We start from the raw sequence: 24,730 nt of genomic DNA, 5'->3' as shown, positions 1-24,730 counted from the left end.
GCTCCGCGGCTCTATCACTTGCCAGAAGCGGCCGACGGAGGCCCCTCCCCCACCGTTTATCCTCCCGAATATCGCCTCGGATTCACTTCTCCGCACGTCCTACCTTCCAGAAAGTGGTTGCTTTTCTGATGAGAGAGTTGTTGCTCTTCTTTTCTTCAATCTCCTGTTGAGTTTGTAGTTGTTCAGAATGGTTTGATCCCTATCCAGCTGAATTCCTGAGAGGAGACGAAATCCAGGTCTCCTACTCCTCCGCCATCTTGCTCCGCCCCCCTGTATCTCAAAATTTTAAAGAGAGAACAACTTATATATGTATACCAAAAATAAGGGTAACTACTATGAAGGGATAGAATATGACTCTAAAAATGAAAAATAAAAATTTTTTTTTAAAACAGGGATTGATAAAATGTTGGTTGAAAAAGGGAAAAAGAAAAAAAAAAAAGACAGTTAAAAAAAATTAACTGTGAAAGGCTAAAGAATCATGGTAAAAAAGCCATGGATTCTATGTGCAGTATTCCCCTAGCGCTGGAGTTCTGCCGTTCTCATTGATCGCTAAACTTGGTCTTGGCTGGCTGTTCTCACTGATCTTCTGGGGGAGGGGCCTGTTGCCATAGTTCCCAAATGTCTTTGCTGGAGGTGAATTGCCCCGCCTCTGCTGGGCTGGGCTAAGTAATCTGCTCGGGTTTGCTCTCTGGAGCTTTTGTTCCCTGCAGGCTTTCTGTGCAGCTTTGGAGGATGAGAGTGAAAATGGCGGCCTCCCAATCTCCACCCCTGAGGAGCCAAGAACTCAGGGCCCCGCTCCTCAGTGAGCCCCCAGAGAAAAGCAGTCAGTCACTCCCGTCTCCCCAGTCTCCACCTGTAGTCCGTGCTCACCCGGCCTGTGACCGAGCGTTTCTATCTCTGGCACCCGACACCGTGTGGAGTCTCCAAACCCAGCAGATCCCTGCGGTGCACTCCCGCGCTGCTCCTCCCGGGGGAGGAAGGGGAGTCTCCCTGGATCTGCCGCTTGTTGGATCCCTGCTGGAGGAGCAGTGGCCTGACTGTGCTGTGGATCACGGTCTATGGCAACCCCGAGCTGAGAGCCCGCACCTCGGCTCTGTCTCAGCAGCCGGCTTCCCCGCTCCGATACCTGGGAGCTCTGCCGCACTCAGGCACCCCTGGTCTTTCTGTGACCCCTTGGGGGTCACTGTCCCTTGAGGGTTCCACCCCCTGCTTAGCCACTGGAGCGACGTCCCTCAGCGGAGCTGACTTCTAAACATTCCGATTTTGTACTCCGCTGCTCTGTCACTTGCCGGTAGGGGCTGGTGGAGGCCCCCTCCCCCGCTGTCTATCCTCCCGAATATCGCCTCAGATTCGCTTCTCCACATGCCCTACCTTCCAGAAAGTGGTCGCTTTTCTGTTCAGAGAGTTGTTGCTATTCTTTTCTTCGATCTCCTGTTGAGTTTGTAGGTGTTCAGAATGGTTTGATCCCTATCCAGCTGAATTCCTGGGACCAGACGAAATTAGGTCTCCTACTCCTCTGCCATCTTGCTCAGGGTCTGTGGTATATATTTTAACAGAAGCATTTGGTTAAACCACATCTAGAATCTCTCTTTTTTTTTTAAAGATTTTATTTATTTTTGACAGAGAGAGAGTGTGTACAAGCAGGGAAAGCAGCAGGAAGAGGGAGAGGGAGAAGCAGGCTCCCCGCTCAGCAGGGACCCCAATGTGGAGCTCGATCCCAGGACCCTGGGATCATGACCTGAGCCAGAGGCAGACGCTTAACCATCTGAGCCACCCAGGCACCCCTAGAATCTCTTTTTAATCCAAGTCACTTCTGGAGAGTCCGATATTGTCCTAAGGAGACTAGATTTTCATGGAGACTATTCATAATCAAGTATTTCTGAATTCCGGAATAGTTTCCTAAAACCCAGTTTTATTCCTTACTTTTGGCTTTGCCTTAGGTTCTTGGATCTCGACGTGGACATAATTTTAGTGATTTATTCAAGCTCTCTTAACTTAGAGATGAAGAAATATGAAGAGGGCCACCTCCTTGTGTTACTTTAAAATGTATTGCATGGAGCACTGGGTGTTATATACAAACAATGAATCATGGAACACTACATCAAAAACTAATGATGTACTATATGGTGACTAACATAACATAATAATAAAAAAAATCTATCCACAGTTAACTAAAAAAACAAAAACAAAAACAAAAAAACAGTGGTTCTCAAACTTGAGCATCAGGATCCCTTGGAAGTCTTATTAAAATACAGATTTCTGGCCCTATCTCCTGTGTTTCTAATTCTGCAAGTCTGGGACAGAGTTTGAGATTCTGTATGTTTAACAAGTTTCCAGGTGATGCTCATATTGCTAGTCCTGGGACCACACTTGAGAACCGTTGCTTTGACCTAATTTCTTTTCAGACCAAATCAGAGAACTTCTTTTCCTCTTGCTGGTGAAAAAAATCTTTCAAATATGTTTAGATTTTTTTTTCTACTTGATCATCGTTTCACTGAACCTATGTGCTTATATTTTTCCAACTTTCCAAGAAAGGTACATGTTCTGGTACATGTTGCCATTTGTCTTTATCCCTTGAGGCACCAAGACCAGAAGTTCAGCCACAAAGATGAATAATCCCTTGACCTCTGTGCCCAGCACTCGTGCATTCTGGCCTTGCTCCTATGCAGCTCCCCATCTTGCAGCTGTTCCTGTGTGTTCTCAGATGTAGGGGGCTGAGGAGGGCTCAGTCTTACTTCTCTAACATGTCATATAAAGTATCTGTCAGCTTTTGGTAGTTTGTTATGAAAGGTATGATTTGACTCCCAACATTTAAATATACTTAAATAGAGCAACGCACTGTGAAACTCTACTGAAATGGGGTTTAAGTTTCCCTCTGTATATCACAGGAGCTAAATATGCCTTGATTTCAGCAGGTCATTATCTTATGGTTATTTTGAAAACTAGCTTAGGCCTGGAAAGAAGTTCAGAGAGCAGACACACGTTGAGATAAACATTGACTAGGTTGGTCAATTCCCATAGGAGAAAGTAGAATCCTATCAGAGTAACCTGGTTCCGTTCAGCATTTATTGAGAGCCTGCAGTATGCTGAAGACCATGCTGGGGTTTGAGTACACAGAGATAGAAAGATGTATCCGCAGAGGCAGCCTAGCATCATGGTGGTGAGTGTGGACTCTGGAGCAGGTAGGATTGAATTCAAGTCTCATCTCCATTAATGATGGGCCAATATGTAAACTTGCAAGCTTGACTTCTTCTCATGTATGAAATGGGAATAAAAAACACCTACTTTGAATGTGTGTCCAAGTCCATAATGAGATAATGCCTCGTCTAGGTCTGCTTGGGCTGCCATAACAAAATACCATAAACAACAGAAATTTATATTCTTGCTGTTCTGGAAACTGGAAAGTCCAAGATCAGTATCTGGCAGGGTTCATTTTCTGGTGCAGACTCTTGCTAGCTTGTAGATGGCCACATTCTCCCTCACACAGCCTTTTCTCCAGGTCCCCATGGAGAGCAAGAACAAGCTCTCTCGTGTCTCCTCTTGTGGGGCACTCACCCCATCATGAAGGCCCTCGTGACCTCATCTAACCCTACTCACCTCCAAAGGCCCATCCCCAAGTACCATCACATGGGGGGGGTGTGGTTTAGGGCTTTACCATGTGAATTTGGTGGTGGTGGTGGGGTGGGGGGAGACGGGGGACACAAACGTTCAGTCCATGCCTGTAAGTTGTTCAGCCAGTTCTTGGAGTTAGAGAACCACTCTGCTAACTTTCCTCATGAATGCTTCCTTCCTTCTCCAGCATCTGCTGCCATCACTTGGAGCACTGTTGTGAAGGCTAGAAATACACTGAAAAGTTTTAACCAGCTTTTAAATTTGTTCCATGTAGCAGCTTCTCTTATCAGAGCCTTTGGGGATAAATTTAATTAGCAGGCACTTTCCTTTTTCTGGGTTCTAATTGCCCAAATACTATCTTGAGCTCAGTATCGATTCCCACTTTCCAGTAATGTGATTGTAGTCTCCATGGGAAAGCTCTGGAATCTAGTTTCTCTAAGTGGATATTGAATTTAATTTGAAAATATGAGAATTTCTTTGGGTGTGCCTTGATGTGTTCATCAATTCATGATCCTGTAAATGTGATCTAAGAGTTTATAACAGAAAAGCATTATGTACTTCTCATACTTCACTTCTAAAATTCCGATACTTCATTAAACTACTTCAGCACTGTGTATTCTCTGTTAAATAGGAAATCTTACCTGTGTCCATTTGTTAAGTTAAAAGATGTGCTTCTGTATCATGAGCTGGTTGTCCAACCACAGTTGTTTTATGAGTGGAGAGAGTGGTAGATGGGAAAGCCAGGACAAGACAGAGAAGAAAGGAATCACATGCCAAAGGCTCCCAAGTTGAAGATTATTTCTCTGAAGAAAACAGAGCCTCACACCTTCCCCAGAATGGTTGATTCCCACTTTCACACGTCACTGAAAATACCATGTGTTTTAATTCCAACAGAAAACCAAACCCTTGATGACGGAATTCTCGGTGAAGTCTACCATTATTTCTCGTTACGCCTTCACTACGGTTTCCTGTAGAATGCTGAATAGAGCTTCCGAGGACCAGGAAATTGAGTTTCAGATGCAGATTCCAGCTGCAGCTTTCATCACCAACTTCACTTTGTAAGCGACAGTCTGGTCAGAGACCTTGGAATGGAGATGTCTGTGTGGGGTGGCCAGGGTGACCCTGAGAGGATGTGAGCTCCACAGCCTTCAGGTGTGAGAATTTCTCCCAGCGAATGGTTGGGAGAAGGATGACTCCCTCCTTCCTGCTCTCCTTCCTTCTCTACCTTCCTTCTTCCCTTTCTCTCTCCCTTCCATCCCTTCTTCTTCCTTCCCTCCTTTTCACGATCTCTTCTTTCATTCTGTTCCTGTCTTCTTCCTGCCTTCGATTCCCCTTCTTTTCTTCTGTCTTTCTCTCCTTCCCTCCACAAACAAGTGCCCACTCCGGGCCAGGAGCTCTTCAAAGTGAAGTGTATACTTCTATGAAACAGACAATGTTGCTCGGCTGCAGAAATTGCAGTGGGAGAAATAATAAGTAAGTAAACAAATCAATAGGTGAGATAATTTCAGACCATAGCGAGTGCTTAAAGATGGCAAATAGGACCGAGAGGGGCTTGTCTAGGCAGGGAGAAATCAGGGAGGTGGCTCAGAAGAGGCCAAGTTTAAGTCGAGATCTGAATGATGAGATGGCGTGATCCCTATGATATACGAGGTGAATTGTTTCATCTTTTCTTCTGAACTAGGAGGTAAAGACATGCAAAATAGGGTGGATTTTGGGGGTGTCCTTTTGGGTCTGGGCAAGATTCAAGCTGGTGAATCTTCATGGAAATTTTAGCAGATCTGATTTCCTCCTGGAGAATCCCAGAGGCACCATGGGTCAGGCCTGACTATTTGGACCTGTTGAAAATTGCCCTAGAATGAAATGAATGATTCAAGGATAGTGCCTTGGTCTGGAATGCATTCTTTCTGGATATCCAAGAGTCACATAAAAATATTTTCTAGGGTTGTCATGGTTATGAGATCCATGTTTGAATTTGTCTTGGAACTGCAAGGTGGTAACACAGCTGTCTCTTGTATTTCAGGCTCATTGGAGACAAGGTGTATCAGGGAGAAATTACAGGGAGAGAAAAGAAAAATGGTGATAAGGTAAAAGAGAAAAGGAATAAAACCTCAGAAGATAATGGGTAAGTGCCATGGAGTTAAGTAATTAAAATCCACTTCAGCAAAGGGCCACATTTCCTACTCCTTTGCCTACCCATCTTTTTCTCTTCCCTTCCTTCCTGCTCTCAGGATTTATCTGCTTTTTATTGTTATCATATAGTAAGTAATTAAATATATATAGTTAACAGTATAGCAGGAAAGAGTTTATAATAAAAAGGAATATTTTACCACTCCCACTCCCCAGATCTCACTTCCTAGAGACACCCACTTCTAATATTTCTGTAGTTTCTTTTTGTAGTGACCTCCCTAACTCTAAAACTTATAGTACTTTCTTGTTTTTTAAAAATTTCTTGATAAACATCAGACATTATCTGTTGATTCTCTGCTGTGAAGGAAGACGATTTAGCATGTGTACAACACTCCCACTTTCCCTCTGCATTCCACATTTTCACATTCTTATCTCTTCTTCCATCAATGTAAGCCGTGTTACACCATCTTAGAATAGCCCTACTATCTTAAATGATAATTCCCTCTCCTTCACTGAAACCCTACCTTTCCTTTCCCATTTCCAGTGCCCATCTTTTTCTACATGATCATTTACTTTTGCGCTGTCAGAGTTACCAACATTTAAATTCCGATCTGTAATGACATGTATTTTCTTTGTTTTGTCTATAACTTGAATCTAAACATTGAAAACCATTAACTAGTATTTGAGTTTTAATGATTACATAAATGGCATTAACTGCAGAGCCACTTGGTATACTAAGATTCTATTTCCCTCTCTACCCATTTGAAGAAAAGTGATCTGTTCCCTTTGAAGAAAAATGATCTTGGTATCCAGATAAGTTGGTGTGAACATGTGACCCTGTTTTTGTTCGTTAATAAAAGGATGCAGTTTTGGGAAAGCTTGTTCTTTAAAATCATAGACTGTCAGAAACTTTGCTGTTGGAAATCCTATTAGCGAGAATGGAACATCTCACTCTTGCCTGGAAGATGTGAGTCATGGGTTTACTTTGATACAAAAAGCAGCCAAGGTCCACAGCTTCAGATAAGGCATTGTTGGACACAAAAGTCCACATTTATCTTAACTTTGTAGTTCCTAAGGACAGAGAACCTCGAGTTTGCTTCTCCCTCCAGACTGAGAAGGAAGACTCCCTCCACTAACCACTTTACACACAGCCCTGCTTTTTTTCGAGCCTCCAAACACTGTTTCATTTAACCTTATCTACACTCCACTTTTCTCCCAATCCTATGATATTACCCTATGTCCTCCTTTGTTTGGCAAGATTCTCCATGATGCCTTTGGTATGTAGTCTCCCCTCCTGCAGCAGTTTATTAAAATCTAATTTTGTTGGACTGCAGGTGGATCCCGAGTGGTCTTTATTAGATGAGTGTTATGAAGATTATTTTTCACATTACAATTCATAAGTTGTTCATAATTATGCCACAGTTTAGTTCAGTTGGATCACAACATATGCATTTGTTTTTCCTGGAGTTTTTAATTGTCTCTCTTTTTTCTTATGACATAAAACATAATTTGTTACTATTAACATCTAGCAAGACACATAACTCTTTTGAAATGGTGACTAAATGAACAGCTATGACCTAGTTCTGCAAGCGATGACAATGCTGCAGATGCTGTCATTGCAGATGCAAATTCTGCAATGCTGTTGTTGCCAACAGCAGTTGGAAGGCATCACTGATCGGGAGGTACATCATGATTTCAGAGCTGTCTATCATGGAAGAATGGTGTCTCTAGGTCCATGGAATACTGTCATTACTTTGCAGCCTTGTCATCAATGTTTACCCTGGGATTTCTTTTCATTTTCTTTTGGGTTGCTTTTATTACTCCTTATATTCCATAACTTCCTCTTTCTTTTTCACTTTCACTTTGCTGGAGTATATTCTAAAGTAACTCCCCCAGAATAGATGTATGAGAGACACACTTTCTGAGACCTTGATTAATATTTTGACTGTATATGGAGTTTAAGATTGAGAATAATTTATCATCCCAACTTTGAAGACATTGCTCCCAGTGTTTTATAACATCTGGCATTGCTGATGATGCATCTAATGTGGTCTAATACTACTCCTTTTCTGTGTTTCCTCTACCTGATGTTTTGGGAGTTTACAATAATGGGTTTAAGTGTCAGTCTTTTTTCAGTCATTCTCCCTAGCTTTTTAGCTCTGGGAAAGAGGAGTGTAGAAAGCCTGTCATCTTGGTCATTCATTCATATATGGACTTGGAGGTCTCCTTCCTGTATTTGGTGCCCTTCCCACTCACATCTTATGCTGAGCCAGAGCCTGCCATCTCTCTGATGTTCTGTAGATGGTTTGCATCTTGATCCTTTGCTGCAGCCCCTGCCTACATAGTCTGAGCTGTAGAGTTCTGGCTCTACTGAATTCCCCATCTTCCAGAAATGTTTTGAAGTGCCATACCCACTGATGATTGCCCCTACCACTCATTCCTTTGGTTCAATCCTTTACTATCCCTTTTATGGTCAGTCTGCCGTCTTGAATCAGAGAACCTTCACTCCAAGCACTGAAAACATTTGGAATGGCTTGTATTTTTATATGCTTTGCAATCCTTTATTCTTTATCCTTACCCCTAGCCACAACCACCAAGCTTTGCAAAGTGTAAAAACCTAATATATTAGCTATTTTAAAGTGACCTCAGATGTCAGGCTCGTTTGGTCATTCCAGTAAAGAGAAAAATGCAATTCACATCTTGACTCCAAAACTCTCTTTTCCAGCAGTTCACCGGTTTCAATATTCCCTTTCCCCTTTGCCCCCTCAAGCCTGACTCAGGGAGAGGTAGGAAAGTTCAGCAGTCTTTGAATTCTGTACTCTTCAGTATGCCTTGAAACTTTGTAACCTTCCTCTAGTTCAGGTCTTTGCTTCTCTTCCCAATACTAATATGCAGTTTTTCTTCTAAGGACTCTCTTGAGAGAGTGGCCAGTGCCCTGAAGGGATTTGAGGGAACCTGGCTTTCTCTGACCGACCCTGTGTTCCCTTTTCTCTTCCTTACAGGGAGAAGGGGACCGATACGTTCAGAGCCTCTATCGTGATTCCCAGCAAGGACAAAGCTGCCTTCCTCCTCAGTTATGAAGAACTCTTACAGAGGCGGCTGGGGAAGTATGAGCACGTTATCAGTGTGCGGCCCCAGCAGTTGGTGGGGAGGCTGATGGTGGAAGTGAACATTCTGGAGAGGTCCGGCATCGAGTCCCTGGAGGTGCTACCCTTACAGCACAGCCAGCAGAAGGACAGTGGGAGAGGGAAAGGTGAGTGTGATCGCCGGGTCTCCTGTGCTAACTCAGAGCGGGGCGTGGGCTTCAGAGAAATCTATAAGACAGAGGGCACCCCTTCAACAAAGGCTCCGAGAGCCGGCAAGAATCTGAAAGGTAGCAACACAACAAAGGCAAAGCCCTGTACAGTTTTGTTTTGTTTTTTTAAAGCTGTTTCTATCTGGAGATTTAAAGATGTTTAAATCACTTGACACAGTAATCTTACTTCTGGGCATCTAATCCAGGTGAAGCATCTAAAATATTGGGAATGTTATACACGCAATTCTGTTTGGTAACATTTGTAGTAGCAAAAACATTCTGTCGTCCTAAATATTCAGCCATACAAACGTGATTAGTAAAATAGAGTTATGACAACAATGCAGCATGTGATGGGGAGGAAAAAGACACACTTGTACGCACTTTGTAATGTTAAATATGTTAAGTTTGTTAAATGTGAAGTTGACAAAAGACTAGAAAGTTCTATAAAATAATCCTTTTATTCTAGGGGGTGAGGGATTACAGGGTTATTTTTCTAAAAATCTATTTTTGAAACACTAAACATTTAACACTAACATACACATTTCAATGATGTATGAGACTCTTTCTAAAATTAAACAGTGAAAACCGTGTACTGTACATTTGATTGAGTGCAGGGACATTTTGGTTCATTACCAGGACCACCGTGAGATTTTTCTTAAATTCTGATTTTTAAAATCGCACTCTATTTGTTGAAATGATAATGATAAATTCAATACAATCTAGTCTTATTTACTATATTAATTTCAGCTGATAGTTTATATGAAATGTTCACAGGTGTTGGGCCTTACCCTAAGTAGACCAGTCAGGCTTCATGTCAAATCCGATAACAAGACAGATGTGTCAGAAAGTTGCACCAGGATTGGACTCTCTCGATTTCGGGTATCTGTATCTGAGTCTGGAGGATCCCAAGAAGCCTGCTTTGGCAGGAATGTTTAGGAATGAGATTGAGAAGAGAGTAGAGACATGACTTGACAAGGGGGAAAGGAGAACGTTGTTATTTAACGTAATGTGAAAATAGTCAGGACCCAGGGCTGGTGTGCAGAAGAGTGAACCATGCGGAAGATGCTCTTTCCTCTCGCCAGCACACAGTTCTGTTCATTGCTGTCCACGGGACAAGGAGTTTCATCTCAGAGACTGGAGTGTGTCTTGGTTCTGTGGGAAACTCAGGTCTTTTGTTATGTGGCCATTCCCAACACTGAGTTTGATACTCTCAATCTAGATTGCATTAAAAAATTAAAAATATTATCAAGGTATCTGACTTTCAGAAATGGTGTGAGATATAATACACCATTCTTATGTCCTAGAGGCCCCCTCTGTGTGGTTAATGGATTTTAGTTCAGCTGTTAACTAGAACTCTGAAAAAAATTACCTAGGCCTTGGAAGACTCAGCTTGCACTGTAAAGCAGGGACAACAACTCTTTCATAGGGTCATTGGGAAGTGTGTGTGCGTGTGAAGTGCCCTGTCCAGAGTAAGGGCTTAATAACAAAGTATTATATTATTATTACCATTATTACCTTATATTGACTTTTTCTGTGCAAATCTTCTCTCCCCTATTAGAGCATAAGTGATTGGGAAGGCAGTTCTGTGTCTGATTACTTTGTCTCCTTCCGGTATTTAACACAATGCCTTTTAAACAGTGGATAGCTAATTACGTGCTTGCAAATTAAGAAAGAGAAAGAAATACACACCCAAACTAATAACGAGGGATGTTTTAAAATTTCATTTCTTCCTAATCATAATCTCTAGGGAAATTCTCCTATGTTTAGCCATGTGAAGGAGGGATATTTTCAGGAGGAAGAAGATTCTCTACAAGTTGCTGGAATCTCCGAGAGGGCAGGGCCGCTGTGGCCCATGTGTATGGGACGGGGCCTAGGGCTCAGCCACGCCTGGAGGCACTCAGCTGTGGGGGACTACGCAGGTGGTCCTGCTGCAGTAATGAAATGTGTGCGCTTTGCCTCATTTTCAGAACCACCGCAACTCTTCCAGGGATGTGTATGAGTTGTGGTGTGTGTGTGTGTGTTATATTTGGAGGCCCTACAAATTAATGATTGTTAGTCAAAAAGTTGCTTACTGTTTTTATTCTGGGCCTGTGAGAATCTCAGAGGAATTTTTCCAGACCATTGACCTCTTGGGATCTATTATTTTTAAGAAAGTTGTTTTCCTAGCTTTTTGTACCAAAGCGGATATATAGCCTTCCAAAGCATGGAGATTTCACAAGTATGTACCCAAGCCAGGTGCAGTGGACTGATTCCCTTTTGGCTGCTCATTCCTATCCTTCAGCACTCAGCTGTTACTGTCCCTGCAAAATGGCAGCCCAGCATGAGAGGCACAGGATGTTGTGATTTTTGTCTGGACACTATTGCGTGCTACCAAAAGAAATCCAGGGTAGAGATCAAACCAGAATCAGGCTTGCACCAGAACATGAGCTGTAATTGTGTGAATGTGGAGCCATGCCAGTACATTCCTCTCCTAGATCTCCCTGCCACTAAGAGATCAGACTTCTGGAATTTCTCAAAGCAAATCTCTGACCACTGGACCCATTCGCATCCTTAGGGATGCGCTTCTGGATTAGGACTACTGTGTGCTTGGTACTAGACTCAGCACTTGCTCTATTGTATCTCATTCAGTCTTTATAACAGCCTTCTTGGGTTGTACTCTTTGTCCCCATTGTATTTGTGAAGAAGCTAAGGTTTGCAGAGTTCAAGTAATAGGAACAAGGACTCATATTTAATTATTGTTAGAAACAGAATCTGAGCATAGAGCTAACTGACTCCAACTTCATGCCCTTACCCACTGAACTGAGTACATAGAAGATTGTAAAATCCTGAGGATGTGAGTTCACATTCCTCATCTCTCCCTAGTTGTGTAAGAATGAAAAGAAAGGCTCAAAGCAATAGAACCTGTCTTTGATCAGTTTAGTCGTCTGGTATATTGGGATCGGGCCCAGAGCCATTACACCATAAATTCATGGGCTCCATCTCAGTGTAAAACTACTTCTGTGAGATCTAATTTGGAAGCCAAAGTTTTATACTTATTGGATTACTAAAATATTTAACTCATGTACATGGTTCAAAATCTAAAAGATTATAAATTGGTTTCCAGTGAAACACAAGACTCTTTCTCTTATGCCCCCCACCCCCAGTTCCTCTCCCCCCTAAAATATTTTGGTGATTTATGAGTTCAGTGGGACAGAGTCTCTGAAACTAAGACTTTTCCTTGAACATCATGGGATGTGTGAGTCTCTGAAGGTGTATGCCAAGATAGATATTTCATGTATGTGGTTGGTTCAAGGCTGGTTATTTCACTTTCTGTGTTAAAATCTTGAACTTCCTAATGTTCCAGGGTGCCTAAATTACTGCCCTTTCCATGATTCCGAATTGCTTTTGGCAGAAAATTCTTATTTATGATAAGATCCCTGATAGCTGAGAATAAAATAGAATGAGATAAAGTAAGAAATAAGGTGTCTTGCCTGTTTTATTGCCTTTTGCTTTAAATCAATGACACTCAAACCTGGCTATACCCTTTAGTCACCTGGAGAGGTTAAAAAAAAAGATACAGTTGCCTGAGTCCCACCTCAAACACTTGAATGAGAATTTCTCAGGGTAAGGCTTAGGTAGCTGTATTTTTGGGTGTGATACTTTTATGAATTTATACAAGAAACCAAAAAATATATGAGTGTTTTTGACATGTTTATTTAGTTGTAAAGCTAAAGAATAATGCTTATTTTTCTACCACTAAATAGGTATGGTTCTATGACTTTCATAGAGTTTCCCCTTTATATTCTTTGCTTTTTAAAAAAGCAGTTTTATTGAGGTTTAATTTACATAGCATAAAATTTGCTCATTTTAAGTATATAATTCATTGATTTTTAGTAAATTTGCAGAGTTGTGCAACCATCTCCACAATCCAGTTTTAGAGCATTTCTATCACTCCAAAAGATCCTTGTATCTCTTTGCAGTCACTCCCTGTTCCCACCCAGCCCCAGGCAGCCACTAATCCACGTGCTGTGTCTCTTCAGATAGCTGTATTTTTAAAAGCACCCCAGGTGATTCTGATGCTCTATAAATGTTGGGAACCTTTACTTTGAACTTACTAGCAGACTTTAGGGACAATAACTATGTCAAAATCTGAACCTACAGAAACACCTTTTAAAATAAGTAAGATTGTTCTTTTACTTTCACGGGACCCTCAGAATACTTTTGATCCTTATTAAAATGTATATCGTTCCTCTTTTCCACCAACATGTTTTTACTACTGGATACAGGCCAACATAGGATTACTCACACAGTTGGTGGAAAATAACCTCTTCCTGTATGCAGCGTCTTCTGTTCATCAACATAGATGGAACTTGAAATGGAAAAGTACCAACAGGCCATCCCAGTGGGGCTGGTGCAATCTTTTTAGTATAGTCTTGAGCTCCTTAAACTAGGTATCCCATCTTCTCTTGGAAAAGATAAATATGATCATTCAGTGCATTTTTGGGGTCAAAAGAGCTTCTCTCTTTTCCTTGATTCCCACCGTGACTTTCTGACCTCTCCTGCTCTTCCCCACTCTTCCCCACACCACAGTGAGAGCAGAGGCTCCTACCTTTCGAAGCCCGGCTTACTGTCCCGCCTTCATCCTGCCTGTTTCACACAGCTCCTTTGCCTGGCTCAGTGGCTCCCGAACAATGGCGCACATTAGTACCAACCAGGGAGCTTTTGGAGATCGATTAGCCATGCCAATTAAATTAGAGTCATCAGGGATGGAAATCAGAGGATTGCCTTCTTGTTTTCAAGTGTTATTTGGCTTCATTCCTACCTCTTTGTTCCCTAAAACTCTAGTCCTGGGCTGCTGACTCTGTTTCCAAGCTTCCCAGCTGGAGTTCCTGAGTAAATCTCAACTCCTCATCTTTGTCAAAACCAATGGACTCATGTGAAGTCACCCTAATCTGACAATAAAAGGAAATTTTAGTTTCAGGAGCTAGAAGACCATCTTCATTTTCTCCCAGTGTATGGTTCATCTATGATATGGGCCCATACTCAAGAACACAGAAGAAAGCTAGAGTATCAGTTTGTGCTCTTAAAATACGTTCTAAAAAGACAACCTACAGAATGAGGAAAATATTTGCAAATCATATGTCTAAGCATCTGGTGTCCAGAATATATAAAGAATTCTTACAACTCAACCAAAAAAAGATAAACAACCCAATTAAGATATGGGCAGAAGACTTAAAAAAAAAAAAAAGGATGCAACTAGGTTTTCAACACTCTCCTGGTCTAAGTTGGTTAATTTTGCCAGATCTTGGGCATAGCTCTTATTTCGTTGTGAAGGGGGGATTAGGAGGCAGAATATGGTTCCAGAAGACTGGTTACAAATACATAGATCTCCTTTTCCTGGGTTGCCAGATAAAATATAGGACGCTCAGTTAAATTTGAATTTCAGATAGACAGTTATATCCATGCAATCTCTGGGACATACTTACAGTAAAAAAAAAAATCTCTTCTTGTTTATCTGAAATTCAGATTTAACTGGGCATCCTGTGTTTTTATTTGCTAAATCTGGCAGCTCTGCTCTATTAAGGGATTGCATTGTGACTGATGGTTCACCCCTGGTTCCAACTCCCTGCTGCTCTGTATTCTTCCCCCAGATCCAGTCTCCACTCTACAGCTGGAAGGGAATGGCCCTGTTTGGCCTCTGTACATTTGCCAGGAAATAATAATCTGGTTGTTATGTGAGGGTTTCCAGCATTGTTCAGTGCAGAAATTATTCAGGTATGAATCATTTGGCTCCAGAGTTGGTTTTGTTTTGTTTTGTTTTTAATGCTGATATGAGAACCATGTTATCTTGTTTGTTCTGCCATGGGCTGTAGTTCAGTCAGGGCCAGCTGTGAGCAGGATGGCTCTGAGAGACCCAGGAGGGTGGTCTTCTCTCTTGAACTTGACATTGGTGAGCAACCTACTCTTCTCGAGGAGACCACACTCTATCTATTCCTTTTTCCTGCGTCTGTTTGGTGTATGAGGTGGAATGTTGTCTGGGCATGTGGCACTGTCCACCATAGCTGTGGCTGAAGCCAGAGATGTGTCCATGGCACGTGACATGGGTTACTGAGAGCATCTGCCATGCCCACCAAAACACTCTCAAGATGGATTCTCTTGAAAGGCTCCCCTCTTCATCTGCCCAACTATGTGCCAATGTGTTGAGTCACCTCCATGTTAAGTGTTCAACAAGCTTGTCTTGAGTTCTCACCACATTCCTGGCAGGTGTGCTAGATGCCTGGAACCTCAATGTGTCTAAGACATTGTCACTGTCCTTGAAGAATTTATAGTCAGCAATTCTTAAAAATTAAAAAAATTTTTAATTATGGTAAAAAACACACAATGTTAAATTAACCATCTAAACCAGTTCTAGGTACAGTTGAACAGTGTTGAGTTTATTTACTTTGTTGTGCAACCAATCTCCAGAACTTTTTCATCCTCCCAAACTGAAACTCTGTATCCATTTAACAACAGCTCCCTGTTGCCCACCCCCCCCAGCCCCACCCCCGGCTCCTGGCAACTACCAATTCCCTTTCTGTCTCTGTGAGTCTGACTACTCTAGGTACCTCATGTAAGTAGAACCACACAGTATTTGTCTTTTTGTGACTGGTTTATTTCACTTAGTGTAATGCCCTCCGGGGTCAGCCATATTGTGGCATAGAGCAGGATTTCCTTCCTTTCCGTGGCTGAAAAATAGTCCATTGTATGCATAGACCACATTTTGTTGAAGAACACTTGGGTTGTTCCCACTCTTTGCTACTGTGAATAGTGCTGCTTATATAAACATGGTGTATATGATCTTTGAGATTCTGCTTTTAATTTTATTGAGCATATACCCCAAAGTGGAATTACTGGATCATCTGGTAGTTCTATTTTTAATTTTGGGGGGAGCCTCCATACTGTCTTCTGTAGTGCTGTGCCATTTTACAATCCCACTCACGGTGCACAAGGGTTCCGGTTTTCCCACATCCTCTCCGACACTAGTTATGTTCTGTCTTTTTGATAGCAGTCATCCTGGTGGATGTGTAGACTTGGCAGTTTTGAATAATAACAAAAGAAAAGTAAAAAGATGATTTTATTTTCTAGAGTTATTGCTCTGGAATTTTTCCCAGCAAATTTTTTTTTTTTTTTGGTAGTTAATGGAAAATTCTCTGGCACCATTTTTGGTAGGCTTCCATTTGGTTTAGTTTCAGATATTTAGAGCAGCTAGTATTTAAGGTCTTCCATGGACACAAAACGGTATCATGAAGTGATATAACACATGATTTTAGGGGGTAACAGTGGATAGAATATGTGAGAGGTGACTTGGTTCATGTGTAGTTTCTCAGGGAAAGTCAGTCACATAGGGAAAACTGAGGCTCAGGAATGTATGATTTTAGGAAGAAAAAGCATTGAGTAACTAGTGAAGAAGGCAAATTTTCTAAGAAATTTGGGCAAGTGCCACTTAATTATAAAGTGATAGAGTTGAATCGGAACTCTTTCAGCTGTCAATTTGCATTAGTATTTTATGCTACATGTTGCCATCATGTCTATATGATGCTATTTTCCAAAAGGATTTAAAATACCTATTATCAATCTAGGGGACAAAAAGGGTTCCCATAAGAAAAAACGATACTATGGGGCTTATGAAGGTATTTAACCAAATTCCTTCTCATCTTTATTGCCCAACTTCACCGCTTTTTCCCCTGAGACCTCGCCAGTATATATTTTTCATTGAAGTGTGATTCACACACATTATATTAGTTTCAGCATGATTCTATATTTGTATATGTTGCAAAAGGATCACCGCACTAAATCTAGTTAACATCCATCACCACACAGTTATGGAAATTTTTTTCTGGTGATGAGAACTTTTAAGATTTACTCTCTCTCTCTTTTTTTAAAGATTTTATTTATTTATTTGAGAGAGAGAGCGAAAGAGCACACAAGCAGGCGGAGCAGCAGAGGGAGAAGCGAACTCCCCCACTGAGTGTGGAGCCCCACATGGGACTCGATCCCAGAACCCTGGGATCATGACCTGAGCCGAAGGCAGATGCTTAACTGACTGAGCCACCCAGGAGCCCTAATATTTACTTTCTTAGCATCTGTCACATGTACAATTCAGCATTATTAACTGTAGTCACCATGCTGTACATTGCTTCCTCATCACTTTTTCTTTTAATACTCTGCCAATTTGCTTGAATTTTTTCTGTATTGCTACCATCAAAGGGTAGTTGCCCAGTTATTTGCAATACTTTTGACTGCTCTATATTGAAGTAATCTCTCCACTGGGGTCCAGGTGAGCAGGTTACATAAACAAACATAGACAATTTAGCCCCTTTTCCAAGGGAAATGAGCAGGCAGTGTTTGTTTGGAAATCCTTTTTGTAAAAGCACCAGGTGTTGGCCGCTTTCCTCTGACAGTCAGCAAACCCAGGGTCCACAGGAAGGAAGCAGGAAACCCCTCTGTCAGTTGACCCCAAAGGGCACAGATTCCAGCTGATATCCTTGACTGTGGTTCTTTGCTCCTAAATCTTTTCACCTTTAGACACGTTACATAGCAATTGACTTCCTTTTGTCCCCGTGTGGTTGTCTAGGAGGAGAATGTTTATTTGTGAATAACATCCATGTTCCAGGACAAAACTAAAGACATACGTGTTCTCTAAAATATATGAAGTGCTTTGTCATTACAAGACAGAATCCGTGGGAAGAATATTTAATAGAATTTGTGTACTTGCTTCTTAGCCTTATGTAGACTCCTTGGAGAGTCTAGGGAAAGCTACGGGCCCTCTGTCCAGAAAAAATACACACATGTATACTTTTATGCAAAATTCTGTATATAATTTCAGGGGCCTCTTGGGAAGCTACCCACTCCATTATACTTTATAAAGATTGTTATCTCTATAAATATTCTTGAACTCCCTGTTATGAATGTTTATTATGATTTATCTTTTTTCCTCCAAATAATGATTATTTTGTTTTTACTAAGCTCTCAGTTGTATGGAGACACCTATTATGGCAAAAATGTGAACTATATGTTATCAAAGAGTATTTTTTTTTCCTCATGAGTTGCCTTTCATCCTATACAAAGAGTATAAGAAGCTACTTCAGAAGGGGCAGAGGCTGGGGGCTAATATGTATTGAGTATCTACTATGTGCCAGGCACCATGCTTGGTGCCTTATATATGTGATCTCACTTAACTCTGACGGCGATTCTATGATGTGGATTTACTCCAGTTGAATGGATGTGGAACTGAGGCTCAGAGATATTAAGTCAGTCATTTTGAGTCTGTCAAAACTTAGACCCCACTTTCTTCGGTATTATGCAGCTTCTAAAATAACATGTATCTTCTTGTTCAAAAAGACCGGGCTCTAGACAGGAAGAGCGCATCCTGGGGATGCTGGCGACCTGAGGAGCGGGGAAGAGTGGGTGGAGAAGGAGCGGTTAGCGAACCTTCCCGAGGACGCGCTTGATTCCGTGGTGGCCCACAGAAGGTCATCTTGCACAAGAGCACAGATGCTTGCATCAAAACGGGAAGATGACATGAGGAGACTTGGCTTTCTCCAATCCAGAGCAATCACGGCACTGCTCTCCTTCCCCTAACAAAGTGGGCACTGAGGGGAGAAAGCCAAGAGCAGGAAGAGACGTGTGGGCTCTCATTAGAAAAGTAGGTCAAAGTCTCACTCTTTTGGTCTGCTCCAGGCCTCTTCCCTTGCACTCTTCATTATGTTACGAGCACACGTGACTGTGGAGGGCCTGCAAATCAAGTTCATTGTGCTCATGAGCTGTTTTGTGGCCATCAGCAAGACGAGCCACGATTCACACAAGGAAAAGCTAAACAGTATTATTCTGGTTTGAGATGTTGGTCAGTAACTCTGGGGCAGCCTAGATTAACCTCATTGATGAAAAGGTTTTTTCCTTCTCTGGTAAAAAGATGATTTTATTTTCTAGAGTTATTGCTCTGGAATTTTTCCCAGCAAATTTTTTTTTTTTTTTGGTAGTTAATGGAAAATTCACTGGGTCACATTGACTGTCTGATACTTAATGGGTGGAAGTCAGCCCCAGGAGTTAGGCTTCTTGGTATTTAACCAAAGTGGGAATCAACCCACTCTTTGGGCATAGAAAATAAGCCCATTTAGAGGAATCTCATGAATTTTCATCATGAACTAGCAAACATCAGAGGTCAATAGGAAACCAAAATAATAATACGCTATCTTTCTCATGGCTTATATCAAAGACCCCAGTCAAATGAATTATGAAGAGAGAAATTATACTCTTTAATCCTCAGTGCTTTCACTCAACCATGAATGGTATTAATTCAGGGGAGTTGTAAAGAGCATTTCAATGAGAGAGATTTGAAACAAGGAAGAGTAGGTACATGCTGATAGTATAAAGAGGGTCGAATCTAACGTAGAATTTTAAAGTTGGAGATAATCTAGTGCCGCCTAATTACATACACCAAGGGCACGTGACCATTGTCTCTGCAAGAACCAGACTCACCCACAAGCCTTAATCAAATACGGCTTTCTGGGTCCCCCTCCAGAGTTTCGGATTCAGAGTTTCTGGGTGGGTCCAAGAATTTGTGTTTCTAGCAAGTGCGCAGGTGATGCCGCTGCTGCTGGTCCCAGACCACGTCACGAGAGGCGCTCGGCACCATCCCCGCCGGTGGGTTTGTTTGAACACTTCCAGCGAGATGGGCTGTGACTGCTGCCTCTGCCCACAGGGGACATCTTTCCTAGAGCTTTTTGAGGCTGCACGAAGAGTGCTTCCCAGTAACCCTACCCCCGGTCCTAATTCTGCCAGCTGGAATTACTCTGAATACACCTAATCCCCATATAAATGCCTACACAACAGACTTATCCTAAGGAAAAGAGCAGATAGGCTCTGTTTGGCAAATAACGTTGATCCATTCCATTCTAGGGAATGCCTGTTCATTCTGTTCTGCCATCCAACTCCCAACGAGTTCCGATTTTTAAAAAATTGGGGTACACGTAGAATAAAGTGTATAAATCTCATGTGTACAGCTTGATGAATTTTCACATGTGTATACACCCAGACGGCTACTTCCAGGCCAAGACTTAGAGTATTTTCACCACCCCAAAGGACTCCCGCACCCTTTCCCAGTAGGTACTCACCCCCCAAAGGTGGCTACCATTCTTTACCATCATTCTGCGTCCTGTGGACAAAGTCATGCTTGCTCTTTTTTTTTTTAAAGATTTTATTTATTTATTTGACAGAGAGATACAGCGAGAAAGGGACACAAGCAGGGGTAGGGGCAGAGGGAGAAGCAGGCTTCCCACCGAGCAGGGAGCCTGATGCGGGACTCGATCCCAGGACCCTGGGATCATGACCTGAGCCAAAGGCAGACGCTTAATGACTGAGCCACCCAGGCACCCCAAGTCGTGCTTGCTCTTGAGCTGTATGTAAATGGAAGTCTAGAGAGTATTCTTTTCTGTATCTATGTTCAAAATGACTACAAGATGCTGCATAGACAGCAGTAGTTCTTTCCTTTTTGCTGCATGTACTATCCCAAGTTTCATCTGTTGAATTGTCTTACATTTAATTCCCTGGCCCTTTTCCTACTTTGTATATTGTTAAGGTTTATAATAACGTTGGCTGGCATGAATCAGAATGGCCCAAGTACAGTCGTTCCCCCTTACCCATGGTTTCGTGTCCCTCAGTCACCGTTATCCCCGGTCACCCACGGTCCTGGAAGCAGATGGTCCTCGTTCTGACATGTGGTCGGAAGGCAGTAGGAGCTTCATGCTGTGTCACAGCGCCTACGTTCCTCACCTCACTTCATCCAGCATGTAGGCACTTTATCCTCTCCCGTCATCCTAAGAAGGATGATACTTTGAGAGAGAGACCACATACACATAAGTCCTGTTGCAGTATGTTCTAATAATTGTATTTTATTATTAGCTGTTGTTGTTAATCACTTACTATGCCTAACTTATAAATTAAACTTTGAATACATATGTATGTATTCAAAAAAGCATAGTATATACAGGGATAAGGGTGGGGATAAGGAGGGACTACGGTCCATGACATCACTTGATCTTTTCAATAGTGTGAGTTTGGTAGACCATTAACCCATTTTGCAGATGAGATAACCAAAGCTCGGTAACTTGCCCAAAGTCTCACTGGTAAAGAGAGGTTGAGCCAGTATCGAATGCAGGTCCTTCTGACTCATTCATGATTCCGAGTTCTCAGCTGTGTTATCATGCCTCTCACTCTTGGTGCTTTACCAGTAATCACTGCATGAGAGACTGACTCAGAAGGGCATGCAGGTTCCTTCTCTTTCAAAAACGTTTCCATTTTCAGCCTTTCTTCCTTTCGTCTCTGTAGTGGTTCTCAGGTGTCGATGCCCATGCTGGTGAGCTGGAGGCCGGCACTTGTCAACGTGCCATTGAGATTTTCCCAGCTCCTTCTTCAGATGGGCAGATCTGTTGGAAGCATGTTATCTTTCATACAACTGTCTTCAATAAGAAGAAAATCTCCTAATTGCTGGCTTTCTGGTCGCTCCTGAAACCTCTGCCCTCAATGGGTGCAAATAATAGAAGAATCAGTTCTGCCCTGTGGTTCCTGTTAAGGTTACACCTAAATTGTCTCTGAAAAATAATTGTCTGTTCTGTTGAAGGAAATGTTTAAACTTCCTCTGATTTTAATGTCTAATAAACCCTTAGCAAGAGGAAGTTTATTCTTATGTACAAATTACCATGGGCAAATTATGCCTTGTTTCCTATTTTATTTTGCTAATTAGGGATGGAAGATTGCTGATCAGCTCACTCTATGCATGGCATCGACTTGAATAGATTTAAAAAAAATGATCAGATGCTTTGCAGCAGTTTTAAGCCTGGCTTTGATTCAGTATCTGGATAAAGTCTCCACATATACTGACATTTATGTATCCTCCATTTTATTTTTATATTCCTCTTGGCACATGCAGAGCTAAAAAATTTGAATTTCTGTTGTTAAGTATATAGACTTGGTGATGTTTGGATTTATAAAGGTGGGTAGTCTGCAAAGTAATTCCCTGTTGGTCGGGAAGTTCAGGAGTAAAAAACGGCTGTGCTGTACTTAATCTTTCATCCCACTAATTTTTCTTAAATCATATAAAATCCATTTATGGGTTTTTTTTCCTGTAAGTCTAATTTATATTTGAAGATTTATGCTAGGGGAAACTTCGGGAGTTTTTTTTGTTTTTGTTTTTTGTTTTTAAAGAGCCATAAACTTTCTGGACAAACAGTATGTTAGGGCAACCAAATGATTGGTGGGGGAAGGTGTTTCTTCTGGAAGACTTCCATATAGAAGGAGTGATAGAATTAGACCCCACCCTTTTATAACTCTAATGGAATAGGGGATCCAGACAGACATTGACAGTGTCTGGTAAAACTATGTAGTGAAAGATCGATGAGGAGCTTTATAATGGGTGATCAGATTGACAATATGGGAGCCCACCATCTTTCTTACTACAGCTGAGAGCAGACAGGTAGATACTGTGTGCTTCTGATGTGAAAAAATGGTAAGCACTCAGCCTCACCTCATCACCTGTGAAGTGTTCTTGTCAGTGGTACTGACCTGCGTCTAAGCAAGCCTCTAACTTTCCTACCAGAACACAGGGAAGCAGAGAAGATGGATCTGGGGTTGTCAACATCGACTGCACAGTAGACTCACATGGGGGATTTTTAAATATCTGATACCCAGGTTATGCCCCAAACCAATTAAATGAGCTCTTGGCCTGGATATCGGTATTTTTTTCTAGTTCCCCCAGATGTTACAGTGCAAACCAAGGCTGGAAACCAGGGGAATCGAAGCGCAAGTTAAAAGATAAGACAAAACAATCATGAAAATGTGAGAATGTGAGAAATTCCACAGGACAAATAACCAGGGTTTTACAACACATTTACGTAGCATGAGAAGAAACACTTGTAAATTAAAAGAGATTTAAGAAACATAAACCCGATGTGGTGTATGGTCTTTTTTTTGATCCAGATTCGAAGGAATCAGCCATATCAAGACACATTCTAAGAATCAGGAGAACTTCAATACAGACTGAGTATATTCGGGATAATATGACATTGAGCATTGGTTTTGTAATTTGTGATGATGGTTTTGTGGTTATGTGGAAAAAAGTCCTTATAGTTAGAGATATATACTGAAGTATCTACAGATGAAATATGATGTCTGGGATTTGTTTTAAAATACTCTAGCAAGAGATGGTGAGGGGATTCATAAAAACAGATACGAAAGATTGATAAGAGGTTGATAATGGTTAAAAGTTGGGTGAAACGTACATGGGGGTTCATTTTACTATTCTTTCTACTTTTGTGTGTTTAAAAAATTCACATAAAAGATGAAAAAGAAGGCATAAAGGTGAAATCTCTAACATCTCTTGCACTGTGATGGATTATCGGTACGAAGTCTGTGAAATTCATATGGAATATAAACCTGCAATAAAATAAAGTCTAGCCCTCTGTGTCCATGCAAAACAGCCCTGCTTCTTTTCCAAAAAAAATATTGATACATGCAGTTATGAATTATGTTTGTATCTTGTTTGCAGATGATTCTGGGCTGCCTCCTTCTACTGTTATCAACCAAAATGACACTTTCGCCAAAGTCACTTTTAAGCCAAGTGTGGTCCAACAAGCCAGGATTGCTCAGAATGGCATTTTGGGAGATTTCATCATTAGATATGATGTCAACAGGGAACAGAGCATTGGGGACATCCAGGTAATGGGCTCATTGTTGCCATTTTGTGTTAGTTGCTTGATACTTTTAGTTAGAACGAGGATTCCAGTTCTTATCTAAGGGAGGGAGAACTTTCTGGTTCTTAGAAATTTGTTTTAACCTAAAATATGTCTCCAAGGGGACTAGCGTGTTCCCTTCCTATTACCTGCTTCAGTAATCTGGAGAGCAAATGAGATCTGTAATGTAATTTTCCCTGCGGTGTTTTAGATGAAGTTAGAATTTTAGTTCATCTTCAATTTTAATTAAGAGAGCCTGGTCCATGGCTCATTTCCCTTTAGGTTTTATGGCTCCAGAGACAGGGTGGGAATATTAAGATGCATTAGCACGCATCCAGAATGTAGACAACTTTGACATCTCAACTTGTAAAAACCACATATTAGGAAGCAGGAATTCCAAGTGGCAAGGGCCATAGGGGGTGGATAATTAAAATTGAATTAGTCAACATAGGCGGTAAGTTTTAAAGGGATGATTTTATCTTTATAAAATCTGTTTCATGTGTTTCATTCATTGTAGAAGTTATATAGACTCTCCATTTTAGGTAGTTTTCCTGCCTATTCCAGGCACATTTTTACTTTCTCTTCCTCCACCAGGTTCTAAATGGCTATTTTGTGCACTACTTTGCCCCCAAAGACCTACCTCCTTTGCCCAAGAACGTGGTATTTGTGCTTGACAGCAGTGCCTCCATGGTAGGAACCAAGCTCCGGCAGGTGAGTGAGGCCAACTGCCAATTTTATTCTTTCTCACTTTTGCCTGGAACCTTGATGCACTCTGTGAATAAAATTCAGTTGATGCCAAATGTCTGCTTTACCAGCCAGCTATTCCTGCCTACACAGAACCTTTCTGAACTGATGATCCAATTCAGCCATTGACATAAACTATCATTTAGGATGGTGTTTAAAAAAAAGAGAGAGAGAGAGAGAGCAGAGGGGCATGTATAGAGACACTTTG

General features: G+C 41.6%; 1 protein-coding gene across 1 annotated transcript in view; it reads left to right on the top strand.

Annotated features, from left to right (window-relative positions):
- The window catches only part of ITIH5 (inter-alpha-trypsin inhibitor heavy chain 5), a 73,344-nt gene that overhangs the window by 20,449 nt on the left and 28,165 nt on the right, over positions 1 to 24,730 (top strand). The window contains exons 3-7 of the mRNA XM_081820557.1: positions 4,507 to 4,670; positions 5,633 to 5,734; positions 8,742 to 8,992; positions 23,595 to 23,764; positions 24,373 to 24,489. Of these exons, the coding sequence (XP_081676683.1) occupies positions 4,507 to 4,670; positions 5,633 to 5,734; positions 8,742 to 8,992; positions 23,595 to 23,764; positions 24,373 to 24,489 (804 nt within the window). The remainder of the gene's footprint in view (positions 1 to 4,506; positions 4,671 to 5,632; positions 5,735 to 8,741; positions 8,993 to 23,594; positions 23,765 to 24,372; positions 24,490 to 24,730) is intronic.

This window comes from Leptonychotes weddellii, chromosome 5, assembly GCF_054177405.1.
Source record: "Leptonychotes weddellii isolate Sample4059 chromosome 5, ASM5417740v2, whole genome shotgun sequence".
In the NCBI taxonomy this organism is placed as follows: Eukaryota; Metazoa; Chordata; class Mammalia; order Carnivora; family Phocidae; genus Leptonychotes; species Leptonychotes weddellii.
Note: the sequence above shows the minus strand (reverse complement) of the source record. Positions and strands in the feature narration are given on the sequence as shown.